At 32.8% G+C, this 20,309-nt stretch overlaps 1 protein-coding gene across 1 annotated transcript; it reads left to right on the top strand.

Annotated features, from left to right (window-relative positions):
• LOC109335221 (calcium-dependent protein kinase 20-like) lies at positions 2,980-10,683 on the top strand. The gene is made up of 7 exons (XM_019571336.1): positions 2,980-4,478; positions 7,505-7,648; positions 7,739-7,891; positions 8,284-8,399; positions 9,084-9,251; positions 9,559-9,783; positions 9,889-10,683. The coding sequence occupies exons 1-7, from the start codon at positions 3,503-3,505 to the stop codon at positions 9,961-9,963; spliced, it is 1,857 nt and encodes a 618-aa protein (XP_019426881.1). The 5' UTR covers positions 2,980-3,502; the 3' UTR covers positions 9,964-10,683.

The raw sequence follows: 20,309 nt of genomic DNA, 5'->3' as shown, positions 1-20,309 counted from the left end.
TAATTGATTAATTGCGTTTGTAATGCTTCAATGAAATTAGAAATTTCTTGATATGATTTAAGTTTTTTTTTACTTTAAATTGTGAAATTATGGTTTAACATGACCTTCAATCAACTTTCATATATATTACAATCATTTAGGAATTGATTTTGTGAAATTTACGATTATCCGTTCAAATTCTAATCTTTTGTTTTCTTCCATTGATATTTTGGAATTCACTTGAGAAATCAATTAACTCCAATTTATTTCGAATAATCAGTTTTCCAATTAGTTAGAAATTTATACTTTGATCATTTAGCTAATTCAACAATTAACATTAACTACTTAATCATTGATGTTTATTTTACATTATTTATTTGGACTTAAGAGAAATAAACCCCAAACTATTCTACTACATTTGTTTTTAGCTTATATTCGTGATTGTTTTTTATAGAATATAATTACAACAATATATTATTTATTACCTATATATGAATTAAATAAACCGATCTAATTAAAAAATTAGACACTTTCAAATTTTGATTTGAAAGATGATATTTTTGTCAAAAGTCATTCTCAATCTTCTTTTTAAAAGTAAACGTATATTTGATTTATGTTTGTTTGAATGATTTCTAAATTATATTGGCGAATTTTGATTATTTGTAATAGAGTCTCTAAAAAATATTTCTAGCAAATATCACAATAAGTATTCTTCAAAATATCAAATTTTTTGAGGTAAGCATTGTTAATACATTAAGTTCTCCACGACATATAAATTTAATAATGCATATGAATAAACTTAATTTAAACAATAAAAATAATAATTCCAATATGTATATAATAAAAGTGATACTTTTAATAGGAAAATATGTATAGTAAAATATCACAATTATATAGAAAAATATATCTTCCAAATAATAGAAATGAAAATTTATGAGTTATTTTCATACAATGATTATTAACTAAAACATAATCAAATCAAATATCATTTAATTATGCTATATTTGAATGTTAAAAATATATTCAAATATTTATACACAATGAGCATCAATCTAAAATAAAACATAATCATTCAAGAGATATGCTAAAAAAAATTCTTTTAACTTAATATGATACTTATAAACGTAATCCCAAAAAAATATTATGCAAAAAGAAGTCCTTATATTTATAATTTTATATAGAGAATATAGAGATAAAATATTATCCTATACAATTTGTATTTTATTTATTGAGTTATTTTAGAATCAAATACTTTTTATAAATCATACTTTTAACAAATCAATGCTTATACAAATATATGTATAAATGTTAATATTGTACATATACCCTCAAAAATCAATGTTAATATTGTAAGTATATTAATGCATCAATATAAAATAATAATAAAAATTCAAAATAAAAACAATGATTAACATTGCAATAATAACAATTAGGGGTTAGAGTTTAACTAAAACTTAGCTACAATAAAAAAATATTAATTCATATAAACCATAGGGAATCAATCAATTTATCTTTACTTATAACAAAAAAAAAAGCATTGCAAAATTATTTTAGGATGAATTTTTTAAGTTAGAAAATAAATGTTGTCTGGAATTGAATTATCGTGACTAAATTAAGTACAACTTATGCAATTATTTAATCACAATCCAAAGAATTAATAACAACACAATTAAACATGAATATGAACTTCTAAAGGTAGAAAACACAAACAATACAAAATACAGTTATCGCAATTAAATAGATCATAGCTTAATTAATTATTAGCACTTTGATGTTAAACTATGCATTAGAGACAATCATTTAAACAAACTATATTGTCGAAAATAGTCATACTCAAACAATTTACAAAAGGAAGATTTTATACACATTTGAAGTTGAAAATTTAACACAATTTAATTTTCATGAACTCGCGGGTAAGACATTTCTAACATTTTGCTCTCAAGTCACTTATTTTACTTTTTGTCACATTAAAATTTTGTCTACTTTCTTCACAATTATGTAACGGGCAAGAGATTCAACGTTATAAAAATTACAAAATATTAATTGTATTACACCTATTTTCAAGTGAGAAAAATATAGAAAAAACAATTTAATACTAAAAATAAAATATAAAGTAATTATTATGAAAGCAAAAAAATATAATAGTTCAATACATGATTTATTGACGTTATAAAATGTATGTATATTATTTGTGTATTAAGCATAAACAAAGAAACGACTCGGGCAAGTGCAAATGTATACTTCTAATTATCTCTTATAGAATAAAACTTTTAATCAATAAATAATAAATTTAATACTACCACTTATAACTACTTCTAGTCCGATATAATTATTATTATATTAACCCGTCACTAAAGTAAGAGAATAAGATTATAATATATTACACAATTATTTTTTTAATTATTATTAACTTTTAAATAAAATTAATATATATGAATAGTAATATAGTAAAAGTACTTCCTATATATTAAATTAACTTATGTAAGTTGTTGGAAAGATAATGATACGACAGAAACCATAGTGATTGTTCTTAATGGAATAAGAATATTTTTACTCTGTTTTCCATTGTGCCGTTTTTATTTTCTAATTTTTGTTCTTAAATAAGAACAATTCTTGATTGTTCTTAGTCTAGGGAAAGTGAGGAGAGAGGTAGATGTTGTGAGGAAAAATAGATATTATGAGACCTAAATAAGAATAAGAATGATATTTATCATTGTGAGAAGAAAAAAATATTGTTCTTATTTTATGGAGAATTGTAATAAATTATAAAATAATGTGTGAGATCCAAACATTTGGAAATAATTGTTCTCTTTTCAAGATGCTCCAAGTAATTATATATTCCTTTACCTCTGTTATTGTTTTGTGGGCATAAAGATTAATATAGGAATATAAAAGGATGATATATATAGTGATATAGGTGGATTGACATACAATTATTATTTTTTTTTCATTATTATATTTCGTGCAAATGCATGCGATCTGACATTTCTCCTGATGTGTAATAATAAGCTACGTGAGCTGGAAGACATGGCCATGGCGTCTTTCCATTGAATTCAATTCTAAATGAAACCGTAAAACAACCCCATCACAAAAACAAACACAATCACGCATCATTTCTTTCAATCTCTATCACTTTTCTTAATAACTTTCCAACATTGTTAGTTCCTTATTTTCTACATTCATCAATTTCTCCATAATAACAAAAACAAACACCACTCTCTCACACATTCCTCTGGCTCATACTTCACATTCATTTCCTTTACACCTAACGTTCAATTCCGACTCCAATAATCTTGTTTCAATAAAATCCACGATCATTACATTGTTTTACGGGTTAGAATTCTATAATCGGGAGAATATGAGAATATTGGGAGATCTTGGAGTTTGCATTGTGTAGATTGCATTGCATGCAATCGAAACTAGGATTTGTTTTTTCGAGCTTTCCAAAATTACGATCAATGGCGTCGTCCAGAGAGTGGAAGAGAACAACACGGTGGTGGTGAAGGGTATTTTCGAAATTTTGATGGGTAACAACTGCGTGGGGCCAAACTCCCTCGGTGGGAATGGGTTCCTACAATCTGTTTCGGCTGCAGTGTGGAAAACTCGCCCGCCGGATGCAAGGCTTTTGCCGCCAAACAACGCCACCGACGCAGCTGCAACCACCGACAACAACAATAACAAATCAACAACGTCACCGCCGAAAGATTCCTCCAAAGATTCGTCTATTGGCAAAGGCTCCGACGGTTCCAAAGGCAATAACGATCCTCCCATGCCGGTTCGGAGCACTCCGCCGGAACCGGTTAAAATAGCAGCAGCAGTGGAAACAAAACCGATGCCAGTTCAACCGAAAAAGCCCGTTCAACCGGTGGTAAATAATGGACTAGCACCTGTTAATATCAGCGCTGGACCCGATGGTGGTGGTGGTGGTGATGATGGAAAAGCTAAGAAACCCACCCATGTTAAAAGGCTTTCCAGTATGGGGCTTCAAGTGGAATCTGTGTTGGGTAGGAAAACTGGGAACTTGAAAGATATTTATAGCTTGGGGAGAAAACTAGGGCAAGGGCAATTTGGTACGACATTTTTGTGTGTGGAGAAAGGGACTAATAAAGAGTTTGCATGCAAATCTATTGCCAAGAGGAAACTAACAACACAGGAAGATGTTGAAGATGTTAGGAGGGAGATTCAGATAATGCATCACATGGCTGGTCACCCAAATGTTATACAAATAATTGGTGCTTATGAAGATGCTGTGGCTGTGCATGTTGTTATGCAGCTTTGTGCTGGTGGAGAACTTTTTGATCGGATCATACAGAGAGGACATTATACTGAGAGAAAAGCTGCTGAGCTTGCTAGGTTGATTGTTAGTGTTGTTGAGGCTTGTCATTCTTTAGGTGTCATGCATAGGGACTTGAAGCCTGAGAATTTCCTCTTCATTAACCATGAAGAAGAATCGCCACTTAAGACAATAGATTTTGGTCTCTCAGTATTCTTTAGACCAGGTATGTTAATGCTTTGCATATGCTTGGTGTTAAGATTCCTAATTTTATTTTGGTAATGATTTAATGATATTTAAGTTGATTATGATCATAAGTGATACAGAAGATTAGTGTGAACAAAAGGGCAAAACTCTAATAACATAAATAATCATATTGATTGATTACTTCTTCGACTTCCTATTTCAATAAGGATATGGATTACCTGTCCCATCTTTATGTCCCTGTCCCCTCCAATTAAAACTTTACACATAAACTATATATGCCAACTCATTTTATTAGAAAGTTGTCTCAGTTACATTTTTACCCTTTCCCTTCTCATCCAAACTCAATGTAGAACCAATTTACCCCTCCCTTCTCGATGACAATAGGGAAAACTCCCACTCCAATGTCTTTCACTCTCTCTCCTCTTCCTCCTGCTTCCTCTTTCTCCCTCAAACTCACCCCCACCGGCCTTGCTAACTCTCTTGATATGGTTGATAGGGAAGCTAGGAATTCAATCCCGAAGTCGAGAGCTTCAAAGAATAAGAAGTAGAGATTCTTGTAAAGAAAAAAGGAATCTGAACTATTCTTATTGATGTAGTAAATAATTGAAGAAGATGCAAGAAGAGTTTTGTATAGAATTGTTGAAAATTGTCATAAGTGTTAAGTAACTTGTTTAACAAGTTACTTATACAAAAGGTTAACACTAACTAACTAACTTTCCCTCCCATTAACTAATTATGCTATTACAATTATGCCCTTATCATCTCTCACCACCGCCCCACCCTCTTTCCCTCTCTGCTTTGCTTCTGCTCACGTCCAACACCTTCCATTCCATCAAGCCCTTCACTCCAATGAACACTTTCATATTTCCTTTCATAAAATTGAAGGGATGAGGAGGTCAAAAGTAAAGTGATAGGAGAAAGGATAAAAATGTAACTGAGACAACTTTCTAATAAAATGAATTGGGATATATAATTGATGTGTAAAATTTTAATCGGAGGAGACAGGATTTAGGACATAAAAATGACACAGGTGATCCTAATCCTTTCAATAAGTTCTAGCAAAGACATTATGATATATTTATCATCAAATATGCTAAAAAAATCATTCCAAAACACTTTTGCTGCGAGCGATGTAAAAATAGACTCGCTTTAGCATTTGAGCCACAGATTATCCACATATTACGAGACAAAGTGGTCAAGAGTTTGTGCTTCTGGAGCATGTTAATAGTATTAATCCTATTAAGAATAGTAGACCAAACAAAAGCTTTAACCTTTTGAAGGAATTTTGGACTTATAAATTAGGTTTTGCAAAATAAAATTGTTTAAGTTGTTAGAAAATGTCAAGAACTGGAAGAAAAAAAAAGGAGTTGCATGTGAACGTTCCTTAGGGATCAAGACCCAAATTCTAGAATCAAGAGAAGATAGACGAACATGACCAATCAAGGCTACAAGTGACAATATCTACCATGTAAATTTAGGGTCAGTATCCTCTTCCCTTTAAGTAGTATAAAAAACCAAATATAATGTAAAAATGTAATGTACAATTATATCTTTTATTTTTTGTACTACCTTTCTCAACTTTTTTTTGTGTGGAGAACTAATTATTTTCAGGATGCGTGATTATCCATTTCAACAAGTGTGATTATTAGGAATCAAATCTTTAACATTTTGGTAGCTCATTTTAGGGATCTAATGAATACAAAGTGGTCAATGGTTTTTAGGAAAAAATGTGGTCAATGGTTTTTAGGAGACAAAGTAGTCAATGGTGTTTACTTCTACAGCATGTGATTAGTATTAATCCTGTTTAGCATAACGGACCCATAAAATAATCCTTACACATTCAGGGAGCTTTGGATTTCTAAAAGAAAACTTCTTGAAGGTATCAATTGAAAAAATGAATTTACATGTGAACACTGATTGAGGATGAAGGACTCAAATTCAACAATCAACAATCAACAATCGGGAGAGAAGAAAGACAAATGGAATCAATGCAAACCAAAAGTGACAGTAGGTTAGAGGAAAAGAAGAAGAGAGACAATTTAAATAACATAGGATTGGTAATAATCTTATGTGATGGAAGTTATTAAAAAGTACAAAAAAAGTGTTTTTCTATTTATATAAGCCAATAAACAAAGATAAATAGAATTCTAACATAATTACTGATAGCTACATAATGGATCTTAATATGACTAATATAATTAGAGAGAATCAATCATAATCAATTATATAGGAAATAATATTGTGAGTCACTTCTTTGGATATCGTAGAAAGAAACATTATGTAAAGAAGAAAGAGGAAAAAGTCTTGAAAAAGACTAAAAAAGAGAGGCATTGTCAATCTTTCTAAAGGTTAACACAAGAAATATCCCCCAACTTGATTGATGAGCTGTGATTAAAAAAATGAATAAAGATCTTCTCCATTAATGAAAAGATTAGTATATATTTTTCTATTTATTTTTAATTGTAATAATGTAATTTCATTGTAATCGAAAAAATATAGGCCATATTAAAACTTAAAAGTTGCATTTCCCTTGTTTTATTTTATTAGCCACTTCTCTTTCTATTATTAAAGAATGTAAACCATTAGAAAAGATTTCCAAGGAGTATGAGTACCTCTTCTCACTGAGTTGGTATCTCACCCATTTGGATGCAAATCATATTTTCTATGAATGACTTGGTGCCATAAATAGAATGTCTGTGTACCAGTTGGTATCTCAGGCAGCATCGTCAGAAGTCAGAACACAACAAATTTAAACATATTTGTTTAATCACAAAAATATTGACACCGCTACAAATGTAATCAGCATCATAATCACCACAAAGACCACAATCTCTATTACAATGACAATTTAAAACAATGGAGTGAGCTACTATGCTTAATGTGTTCAACAGTAACCCTTTTTTCCTTTTTAGTAGTTGTTGCAGGAAGGTACAGAAAAGCCTTATCCATATATATAACTTTTAATCATCTAGCTATGTGCCTATTCTGAATTTAGTTTTTCTACTTTCCCTAGTTTAGATTGATAAAAAATATTCATTATTCAAGGTGAAACATTTACTGATGTGGTTGGGAGCCCATACTATGTTGCACCTGAAGTTTTGCGGAAGCAATATGGTCCAGAATGTGATGTTTGGAGCGCTGGGGTTATCATTTATATTTTACTAAGTGGAGTTCCCCCATTTTGGGATGGTAAGAATCTTATGCATCTTCATTTATTTTTTCATTGTGTTTGTGATGTGCAATACTCACAAGTATGTGGCTGATATGCTTTTTAATTAGAAACTGAACAAGGAATATTTGAGCAAGTTTTGAAAGGAGAACTTGACTTTATTTCTGAACCATGGCCTAGTATCTCTGCAAGTGCAAAAGATCTTGTTCGCAGAATGCTTTTAAGGGACCCGAAGAAGCGATTGACAGCACATGAAGTTCTTTGTGAGTATGCATATTTCGTTAATGCAACATGAAGGATTCTCAATAGTGGCATTAAAGAGAAGCATCACCTACCTCATGGCCGCTATATTGCGGTTAGGGTGACCAAAACAATCACATCACACTATGATTGCGGTTTGACTCCGAATCAATCAATCATAATGATGGGCCGTATCGGACCGCATTAGGCCCATCGGATTCAAAAATATTTCTTTAATGATAAAATAATTCACATTGTAACGTCTGTAATCCGCAACCATTATCATGAATCTTGACATTTATCTAATTATTTTCAATAATAACCATGATTTACTTTCTGAACAAAAACTGAAACATATTAATCTTCATCACTTTCAAATATACAAGTATATTAAGCAAAGGTCAATTATGTGCAGGCCACCCCTGGGTTCAGGTTGGAGGTGTTGCTCCTGATAAACCACTTGATTCTGCTGTCTTGTCTCGTTTGAAGCAATTCTCTGCAATGAATAAGCTCAAAAAAATAGCCATTCGAGTGAGTACCCAATATTTATCTGGATTAGACGTATTTCTTATTGCATTCTGTTAAATTGCAACCATAATCTAGTTTTTCTGTGATGCTATTGTCTCTCATAAATTTATCTCTTTTGGACCATTTAATAAATCACCAAATTATAATAAGCTTAGCTTTCTTATAGTGAAGGCAGCGTCATATTTCTGAAATTTAATTTTCCAATACAAGGTTGAGTGAAAGTCTCTATAATTGGAGCTAACTTGCTTAATTCGTTAAAGCCTCATTCATTTGAAGAATAAAGCAGAAACAATGCTGCTACTATTGATAATATTGAAAATTTTGTTCACAAATTATGAACTTTGATCTTTTTCTGTCCAGGAAATGGCACTGGTAAAGTGCTCGATTCAGCAAATTGTTCATATCGTTTTATCTTTAGCATTAGGATGTAATTTTAGTTTTAGCTTAGGTTGTTAGTTATACTATATTCTTTTGTCCTAGATGATTTATTTAATGTATGTTTGTGAATTGATTTATTTAGGTCGTAGCCATCTAACCAGTGCATTTTATGACTCTCAAGTCTTTATTTTTCCTTATTTTCCTTCCACAATCCAACTTGCAAACAAACCATGTTCTCATGTCTTGGAAATTCTTCTCATGTTCTTGTTTATCATTTGTGGTGTAATTGGCTGTATTGTCCCTTGCCAGGTGATTGCCGAAAGTCTGTCTGAGGAGGAAATTGCAGGATTGAAAGAAATGTTCAGGATGATAGACACTGATAATAGTGGACAGATCACTCTTGAGGAACTAAAAATTGGTTTGGAGAGAGTTGGGTCCGTCCTTAAAGATTCAGAAATTAATTGGTTAATGCAAGCAGTAAGTGTTTGAATTTGCATGCTAGCCAAATTGACAATTCTTCTATGTAGGCATGTTTCTTCATAGTTGTAGAGGGTAGGAGAGGATTCATAATTGTAGTTTGTGAGAACAAAGGAAGTTCCTCGGGTATGAAAGTGGGAGCCCTAGGGAAACCCTTAGAGTAGAGTCTTTTCTCCTAATTCTCTTCAGATTCATCTAACAAAACAAGTGTTCCCTTTATTTATATGCACTGTTGTGTTCAACAGAATGATTGATTCTATTCTCTATTTCATCTTACCAATCTCTTTGCTATATTATTTAAACTCAGGCAGATGTAGATAACAGTGGTACAATAGACTATGGTGAATTCATAGCAGCTATGATTCATCTAAACAAGGTCCAAAAGGAGGATCATTTATTTGCAGCTTTCTCCTACTTTGACAAAGATGGGAGTGGATACATAACAAAGGATGAACTCCAACAAGCCTGTGTGCAGTTTGGTCTAAAAGATGATCACCTTGATGATATAATACGCGAAGTTGACAAGGATAATGTAATATATTACATTCTAATGGTTTACTATGTTCATTCTCATTTCCCTAACAAATACAGATACCATTTATTCTTGTTTTTCTTATTTAGCTTATATTTATTTCAGGATGGACTCATTGATTACAGTGAGTTTGCTGCAATGATGCAAGACACTGGTTTCGGCAAATTGCAAATAGCTTGAGTAAAATTGTGTGTTCCTTCAAGCGTGTTTGCGAGCTGAGTTTTGGATGGGAAGCAAGAGAAAAAGAAAGTTTAAGAGTCATGAAATGCACTGGTGAGATGGTTTCAAAGCCTTGCCTTTCCCTTTCTTACCTTACAAAACTCAACTCGCAAATAGACCTTTAGTCATGGCAAATGAGGACTTCATACATAACTTTCAGCTAGCATCTTGTCTTCCAGAGGCCAGATTCTATAATTACATGCTCTTACCAATTCTTTGAGCTCTGGGGATAGGAAGCATGAAGGCCTGCTAGTTATAGTGTTTATGTATTTATGAGTCAATTTTTTGTTGAATATAATCAAATGCAATAGATGGTAGAATGATTTTCAGCATGTGATTTAATGGTGTTAGTGATTGTGGTGGTTTGCACTCTACATCAAATTCGGGTAAATTTCAAGAAACAGTGTTGAAGGACATGCATTTATGAGATCTGAATTCCTCTTGCAGCTACTCAGGTCTTGTTACTTACATACCATGCATGCCTTGCAACTTTATCTGTCAGTCTCAAACCATGTGCTCATGCTGTATCAACTCATGTACCTGTTCGAATTCATGTATAGAGCTAAGTCATCTGTACTTTTTTGTTAATGATGTTTCTTTTCCGGTGTATACACTCAGAAAAAAGTACCTTTGGTGTTTTTTTGTCTTCCTTTTTATTGTTGCAATTTTATCTTAATGAAATATACTGAAGATGACGAAAAATACTATCATAGAATAGTCAATCATTCATATTAAATCATCATGAAGGCATAAAAAGCGGATGCGTCTAAAGAATCCACGAAGTCTTATTGAAGGGAATGAAGTTCTTAATGGATTCGTAATCTTCTAAATGTATACTAGTTTATACTCTAATAGGATGAAGAGAATAAAGGTTTGTGTTGTGTATCTATGGTTGAGGACAATAACTCTTACTTATTATAAGAGTGACATTTTTTTGAAGCTCTTTCATGAAAAGTCATAACTATGTATAGTTTTCTTATTTTTAATTTTGCCCTTCATAAAAATTGAAATAAGACATTTAGGTATTGCATAATAATTTTTATAACACACATGTCTGTAGTCATAAACTTTACTTGAATATAATTAGAACAATTATCTTTACACATTTAAACATTGCATTTACATTCTAACATTCCTAACATTTATAATTTTCTATTTTTGATAATGACAAGAGCTAGTGAGTTTAGAAAGAAGCAACGTGAGACACTTCATTCATACAAACTCCTACCTAAGTCTTATATTAATAGTGTAGGACACATTGATTGTGTAAAATCCCAAATTTCAGTTCTCTACTTATATATAAGTGTATATATATGTGTGTGTAAGCATCTATTATTTTCTTAAATAATAGTGAGATGTACGAATTCCTTTTATCTGTAAAAATGATTACTTGAGTAACAGGTCAACTTACTTGAGTTATAAATTAGTAGTGAGAGGAGCTAGCCAATGAGTTGTAAACCATAGAAATTCATTAGGAAAATTCATGATACAATTTTTAACATATGTTAGTTTTATATCATGAGTTTTGAATGGAAAATAAGTGAATTAGAAACTTAGTTAAAATTTTCACATAGTTTTGGATTTACCCATTATTGGGTAAGTCTATTGTCATAGAACCTCGTCAGAAATGGTCTAATGAGCCTTATGATTAGTATAAGTTACTACTATGATTTTAGTATTGAGTTTTAAAGACTTATAGAGTCATTATTTGAGTTAAGAGTTTTAAAATATAACTTAGACAATTTCCTGAAAATTTCCTTTGTGTGCGAGTACCTCTAACACTATCCTAAGGTTTATTAGTTTGCAAGAAACTCATCTATATAGCACATAAAGTATCATCCATAGTCATTTAGACAATGTTTAACACTATCCTAAGGTTTATTAGTATGCAAGAAACCCATCTATATAGCACATAAAGTATCAACCATGCATGCTAGTAACTTACAAATCAAGTAATCACCTCCTAAGTAATTAAAGGTCATTAACCCTTGACAAATTCTGATTTGGGCCAAAATTTTGGCCAATCCCATCCACAAACTTCCTCCCCACTATTTTAAATAGAGTTATGACTGAGTGGAAGGGTAAAATGATTAGTTTTGAGTCAAAACAACTCAACCATCTCCTTCCTCCTCTATTGCCATTGCAACTAGTTCCTAGAGTGGTGGGAGTACATTTTCTTCCATTTTCTTGCATGCAAGAGGTGTTCTAACCAAATTCAGGTATGGTGAATCCTTCGGATTTTAGATCATTTAAATTTCTCCATCTACTTGGATCAAATGTTGTTTCAAATGGGTAGCATATGCTTGAATTATACTCAACCTAAATTATTCCATAGATTGAGTTTCTCATCACCTAATTGAGTGAGTCTTGAGCCATTAACTTCTAATTTTGATATGCATGTATAATTCCTTTAGTTTTATGACTTAGGGTTATGTTATTTTGTGAATTCAGTCCATGAACTCAGTCTTAAAATCCTTGTGGTTTATGTGGTAGTTTGAGTTTCAAGTCATCAAATTGAGTGAGGGTAGTACCTATTGTTGGACCAGACTATAAATAGGGAGACTCCAACCACCAGGGAGTTCGATTGTTATCGGGGTATGGGAAGAGTAGAGAGTCACAAGCGAGACACCATGTCGTGAACCAAAACATTAGGGCATTAGTTCCATGGGCATTTTCTACTTATAAACTCTTTCACTCCTTCCCCATATTTGATGTGAGGCTTCACACTTGGATAAACCCAAAAATCTTCCCCTCAAGTGTGGGCAACACACACTTACCGGTCTGTTCTCCCTTAAGTCCACCATGTCCCACCCGAACTATCGGCTCTGATACCACTTGTTGGACCAGACTGCGGTCGAGGAGCCTTCAAACATCGGGGATTTCCATTATTATCGAGGTATGAGAAGAGTATAGAGCCACAAGTGAGACACCATGTCTTGAAGCAAAACCTTAAGGCGTTAGTTCCATGAGCCTTTTCTACTTGTAAACTCTTTCACTCCTCCCCGTATATCCAATGTGAGACTTCACACTTGAATAAACCCAATAATGGATATGAGAAGAGTATAGAGTCACAAGTGAGACACCACGTCTTGAACCAAAACCTTAAGGCATTAGTTTCATAGGCCTTTTCTACTTGTAAACTCTTTTACTTCTCCCTGCATATCCAATGTGTGACTTCACACTTGAATATACCCAACAATCTCCCCCTCAAGTGTGGGTACCACGCACTTTATGGTTTGCTCCCCTTAAGTCCACCATGTCTCAACCGAACCATCGGCTCTAATATCACTTGTTGGACCAGACCATGACCTAGGAGCCTCCAACCATCGGGGAGATCCATTGTTACTGAGGTATGAGAAGATTGGAGAGTCACAAGCGAGACACCATGTCTTGAACCAAAACCTTAAGGTATTAGTTCCATGAGCTTTTTCTACTTATAAACTTTTTCACTCCTCTCCGTATATCCAATGTGGGACTTCACACTTAAATAAACCCAACACCTATGACCTTAATTCTTGAATTGCATGTTGATTTCCTTTTGTATGATGAATTAAATCCCTAGTTCCAAAGTGTTGGTGATTAGTAGTTCCAATCTCTCTGTAAACACATTTTGCTTGATGTCCAAACATATTTTGTCTTGTTCTTGCACAAACATTCTGAACCACTGAGAGTATGATTTAAAAATTAAAATCCCACAATGTTATCCTTTTAATTAGCTTCATGTTGATATGATATTTGTCAAGTTTAGATAAGTAGGGAGTAAGTTATTCCCTATCTACTAAACTAGTTTCTATTGTATCCAAAATTGTGATCAGTCATAAAGGTCACTTCTAAAATATGGTTTTCAATCATAATATTAGAGCTTATAAGTACATGTCGTTTTCTGTATCAAGCACGCTTTCCAAATTGATAAAGTTCTCTCAAATCTATTAAGTCATTTAAGATTTATGCTTGTTTTACCAAAACTGATCCTGTCATGAACTAGTCGTGAAGGAAATTATTGTGATTTGCAGAGATGTCTTTGGAACTATATCCTCAAAAGCCAAAACCCACAACCTTAAAATACCAAATTTTTTGCTTGTTCAACTAGCTTTCTTAATTCACCATGATTACCTATTTTCATTTAGTTATCTAAGAGTTATGCTCTCTACACTAAAGTAATGTCTTGCTGTCTTGTAGCTTAGAGTCATGGTTGGACATTACTTGATGATCAACTCATAACTCCTATCCTGAATGTCCAACTCTATTCAAACTAATTTCATATGACTAACATTGGACAAAGTTTTAACCTTGTGAAAGTATCACATAATTTCTAAGTATGAGTAAACCCTATAAACCATTCTTTGGAGCTATTCAACTTATGTGGACAACATATACCTTTGAAATTGAAATATTATAGCTTGAGTTATAGTTACTCTTTTCTAATGATTCCAAAATATATGGAAAGCATATTTAACCTAATCTTTATTTACCAAAGTTTGAGGGTTCGAGTTAATCTTATTGTCTCTAGTGTACTTGTCAATATCCTATTGTTAGGAAGAATTTAACTCTAAGCCCAACCAATTCTAGTCAAAATTGGCTATGTAGTGCCAATGAGATTTTTATCGGGTCTGACTGAAATTCCATGTATTCAAATGAGATGTTTGAATATATTCCAATGTCCAGAACCACATTTGGACAATTCTAGTTAACTTCTAATAAAGCTATAAGGTTCATAGTTTAACACTTTTAAACATTATCAGGTACTTGTGATACAGACAAGTTACTACTGAATATTTTTTATTTGGATAAGAGTACATGTATGGAGAGAAGTACTTTCATGTACGAGCTTAGAAATGGTTCCGAAGATAGTTGTGCATCTCTAAGCTAGGCCCTAAACGGTTTTAGACGAATACAATTATGTAGTTGTGAGTAGCTGGGTATTGAGGCTCTTTTACCCGTAAGGTACTGATTTTCATGAAAATTAAATGACTTGTATGGTTGAGGTTATTTTGATGGAAATATTGTTTGATTGTTCCAAAGATGAAGATTATCTATATGCTTGATTTAATTGCATTGTGATATGAAATTATCATTATAAATTTACATGACATGGCATATGAATATTCCTTAAGGAATGTAGAATGAAAAAACTATATTTATGAAAAGAATGTAATGAAAGAAGGGAAAACTATTTTACTGAGTTTTACTCCATATAAAGTATTTTTAAGGTAATTGGAAGTATTTTATAAATAAGTTGATAAAGTTTTATCTTGTAAATTGTGTCACCATTTGGATTTAAAACAAAAAAAAATTTCTAAGTTAAAAGAAAATGACAATGGTGGAATGATTTGAGAAACCGTTACTTTTTAAAATGGCAAATTATTCCAATTTATTCTAATTGGTTGAGAAATCATTTCTTTTTAGTTGAACCTATATTTTACAACAATTTTCAATGTTACCCTAAAAAGTTCCTCTAGTTTTTCTTAAAATAAAATGAAGTCATGTCTTGTGTGGATCAAAAGATTCATATCATTATCTCTACTATTGATAACATAGTCTACGAGAAGATACGATACTCTAGAGATTGTGTCGAGAACCCAAAGGGGTACCCTACATGTGTGACGTGGTTGAGTGGACACTGCGGGTGGAGATTTATATATTAAGAATAGGGCAGCTCCCTTGCACCGACAAAACTCCTCCCAGTATCTGCAGTAACCTCTAACACCCCCTTGAAGGTATCATGTTTAGGGTGATATGGTGGATATCCTTGCTGACGGGTGGGTAGTTTGACGTTACTAAGTACATGATAGTTTGCCTATAAGTTACCAATAGTGGGCACAACATTGTAGTCTTTATTTTTGCTTCCTAGGAATAGCATAGGACTAGACGGGCTTGACCAGTGTCGATGCCATTGTTGTTAATGATCTGTTAGGGGCCTAGTTAGGAGTTATTTCTCAATGCACTCATTTAGAGAGTTGATAGTTGTATGAGGATAGACATTGTAAATATTCATGCATCGTGATATTGGCATTCCACATTTTATTATATACATGTGATAATTATTATATGACATCTATTATGTGAATCTGATGCCTTATATGTTGTTCATATACCTTATATGGAAGTACTTACTCACCTAAATTTTATGGAGTATCTGACTTCATGGAGGAAAGACAATTCTTATAGTTAGGTAGTGTGTCACTATGTTGTAGGATGTAACACTTGAGTCTGTATATAATATTTTATCCTCGACAAGTTTATAATTGTATTTTTTTTTGAAGGATTTGTCAAGGCAATTCCTATTGGTTTTGAAGTTCAAGTTCAGCCTTATATGATAAATATTTTTGGAAAACTTTATTTCACCTTTTTCTCAATATGGCCTTGCTTCCCCGTAAATCTTTTCTCCATTTGTTTATTTATTTTAGTTCCGCTGAGTCGGGGTATTACAAAAAGTGGTATCAAAGTATTTCTTTCCTTCTGGCCTGGGGTATGGTCTCACATATCTCTGTTTGCCTTACATACCTATGTTAGTCAGAGTGTGGAGTACTTAGGGATATAGGTGTTGGACCATACCTTGTGACTTATAGTTTATACTATGTGTCTCCCTAACATCACTCCTAAACTCTAGTAACAATCTATTCTTATTCAAAGTATATCTTATAGGTTTGTTAGCTATATTTTAAAATGGAGAAAGAATCATTTACTTAAGCTGGCTATGATCGACAATAATCCCAGTGGGTGGTGCACCCAGAGGGAAGTGATAGTTCCCAATATTGGGTAGAATGAAACTGACTAAAGTTATGATTCATGCAAATGAACTGATGATTCTATTCATATGTCTATCCCAAATTAAGTCGTGTTCTACATTCTTCACTAATGGGAGAATGTCAGGTTGGTTGGATACACGAATGACGAGGTTGTATTTAGACGATTTTGTCACCTCTAAGATATAGTATGAGAAAAGGCCACCCTAATACTAGTAACTTGTTAGGAGACAATTTACATACCAATCACCTAGCTTAGGTGTATCAATGGATTCGAATGAACTTCTATATTCGTGCCTATGTGACACATAGAAAATGTAAGAGCAAATGTTTGACATAACGTTGAACAATATAATATTACAATCGTAAAATATCCCCGTTATAAAAATAGGAGTACTAGAGGGGTGTTTAGTCAAATAAACTCACATGAAAGCTTTAGTAGTGAAATCCATGGCATGCTTGAAATGCTTAGTTATGGTTCAGGGAAGAACCTATATAGTGGACCTGATTTGCTTACATTTATCACAATTGGATGTGATATTAGAAATGGGTTGGATGTCAAATAGTAGTGTGTTATTAAATAGTCACGACAAAACCATAGAATTCCTAGAAGCACCTACAGAGTGTTAGGACGTAAATGGTGAGAAATCTATGAATGCCTGGGAATTCTAGTAACAATTCGAGCAGAAACCCCATGGTTTGTGTTCTTATCGTTGGTAGAGGTTGAAGGTATTTCTGGAAGATATTCCCGAGCTGCCACCTGAAAGAAAGATAGAGTTCTCGATCCATTAAGTACATGGAACAATAAAAATCTCCATGGCTCCTTATAAAATGATCTCTTTAGAGTTTTTTGGAAATAAAAAAGTATCTAGAAGATATGATGAACAAACAATTCATTAGGCCAATTGTGTCACCTTGAGATGCTCTGTATTATTGGTGAAGAAAAAAGATGGGAGCATGAGGTTGTGTATAGATTATAGACAACTAAACAAGGTAACCATTAAGAATAAGTATCCATTTCCCTGGATTGATGATCTAATGGATCATTTATGAGGAACAACAATCTTCCCTAGGATTACTTGCAATCGGGATATCATCAAAATCAAAGTTAAGAAGAAAGATATATCGAATACTACCTTTCTTACTCGATATGGAAATTACGAGTATTTAGTAATATCTTTTAGAGTCATGAATGCTCCTATATTATATATGGATTTTATGAACATGATCTTCTAATAGTTCTTAGATAGCTTTGTTGTCGTGTTTATCGACAACATTCTAATATGTTCTAATACTATGGAAGAACATACTGAGCATTTGAGGACTATTTTGAGCATGTTGAAAGACAGTTAATTGTGTGCAAATATGTTAAAGTGTGGATTCTAGTTAGGAGAAGTACAGTTCCTAGGTCTTGTAATCACATAGGGTGGTGCTGTTGTTGACCCCACAAAGATAGAAGTGGTCTTAAATTTGGAAGGACCTAAAACTGTAACCGAGATTAAAAGTTTTGTCAGATTGGTAGGTTACTATAGAAGGTTCATAGAAGGTTTTTCTAAGTTAGTGTTTCCACTAACTAAGTTAACTGGAAAGGACAAACCTCTGAGCAGTTACTTAAATGTGAGAATAGCTTTCAAGAACTGGAGCGAAGGTTGACCTCATCCTCGGTTCTTATACTTCCCCATCCTAATGGTGGATTCAAGGTGTACTGTGAGGCTTCGTAGCAAGGCCTAGGGTGTGTATGGATACAAATTATAAAGGTATTAGTTTAAGAGTCTCATCAGCTTAGACTTCATGAAGAGAACTACCACACTCATGACATAAAATTGGTGGCAGTGGTGTTGCCTTGAAGATATGAAGATATTATTTTTATGGGTCAAACTTTGAAGTGTTTAGTGACCAGAAGAGTTTGAAATATTTGTTTGATCAAAAGGATTTGAACATGAGGTAACGTAGATGGATCAAATTCTTAAAAGATTACTTTGAACTTCAGTATCATCCAGGAAAGACAAATGTAGTAGCGAAGGCTTTAAAGCAGGAAAATTAATTACACCTGGCAACGGTGATGGTAAGAGAACTGAAATTGTTGAAAGTCTTTGGCGAAATGAATTGTGGTCGTCCATATCCCTGAAGACAAGATAGTTTGAGAATGATGAGAATCACTAACGATTTCTGGGATCAGATAAAAGAATTTCAAAGGACAGACCAAGAGATTCAAACTGAAAGATCACTTGCATCATGATATCGACATTCCACATTTGATTAATCCATATGATAATTGTTATATGACATATACTATGTGAATTTGTTGTCTTATGTGTTGTTTATATACCTTATATGGAAGTACTTATTCTCCTAACAATTTAGGGAGTACGTGACTTCATGGGGAATAATCGTGCTTCGTCCAAAGGAAAGGAAAAACATTCCTTATAGCTAGGTAGTATATCACTCTGTTGTAGGATGTAACACCCGAGTCAGCATATCATATTTTATCTTTGACAAGTTGAGAATTTTAAATTGTTTTTTGAAAGATTTGTTAAAGCAATTCTTATTGGTTTTGAAGTTCAAGTTCAGCCTTGAAAAAAAAATTGGAAAAATTTATTTTACATTTTTTAATATGACTTTTCTTCCGCCATAAATATTTTCTCCATTTGTTTATTTATTTTAGTTCCACTGAGTCGGGATGTTACAGATAGACAAACCTTCCTAAGAAGAGAAAGGAATGGAACAATATAAGTTGAGTCTCAATCCAAAAGTGCTAGATAGACCCCAATGTGGATGATTGATTATGTTAATAAATAAAATTGGTAAAGATAACCCTATTATATCTAGTATTTGGGTTAAGTTTATCTGCTAAAATATCTAGCTAAGCGATGTTGGCCATCATCTCTAGTTAGGATCAATTATTGTATTTAAATATTGGACAATTTTCTACAAAGCATGAAAAAACCCTAGAGCTTTTCTCAATTCGTTGTATGCATTTTTCCTTTCTTTCTTGTTATAAAATTCTTTAATAATCTCTGCTTTTATTTTCTTCCTCATTCTTTCTAAACCCACATCTCAAACTGTAGAGGATCCATTGACCAACATTTTTGAGAAACTAGCCTCCATAGGACTCTAATTTAGTACTCTTCAACATCTACTGTCACAAACCATGTATAATAGACTGCAATCTGCGATTTCAGATCTAAAATCTAAAATACAACATAAACCTCTACCTCACATCCTCAACCTTCTTCCCACCTGAATTTTATCAGCACTTTAACCTTCCATGCAATATTCTAATAACTCATCCACATCACATAACCCTTATCCAACCCTCTATCCCCATAAACTTTACCTCCAACCATTTCATGGTTCTAAACCCTTAAACTAGACATTTGAGGCAAAATTAATTTTCAATTTGTACCTAATTGCCCCTCACCAACGGATGGAATTGATGCCCTTTTCTATGGATGGAGAGACCTTTATCAAATACAAGCGGATGCTTCAAAAACACTACCTAATATCTTTGGGTTCTTTTACTAGAACTCTACAACAACATTTTGGACGGTACTCATAGGC

Source organism: Lupinus angustifolius, chromosome LG20, assembly GCF_001865875.1.
Source record: "Lupinus angustifolius cultivar Tanjil chromosome LG20, LupAngTanjil_v1.0, whole genome shotgun sequence".
Taxonomy (NCBI): domain Eukaryota; kingdom Viridiplantae; phylum Streptophyta; class Magnoliopsida; order Fabales; family Fabaceae; genus Lupinus; species Lupinus angustifolius.
The sequence above is the reverse complement of the archived record's forward strand: the minus strand, read 5'-3'. Positions and strand labels throughout refer to the sequence as shown.

Excerpts from the sequence above, each read along its gene's own strand:
- LOC109335221 (XM_019571336.1), top strand. The coding sequence starts at position 3,503 with ATGGGTAACAACTGCGTGGGGCCAAACTCCCTCGGTGGGAATGGGTTC. Across the intron at positions 7,649-7,738 it reads AGTTCCCCCATTTTGGGATG|AAACTGAACAAGGAATATTT; the intron begins GTAAGAATCTTA and ends CTTTTTAATTAG. Across the intron at positions 9,784-9,888 it reads GCGAAGTTGACAAGGATAAT|GATGGACTCATTGATTACAG; the intron begins GTAATATATTAC and ends TATTTATTTCAG.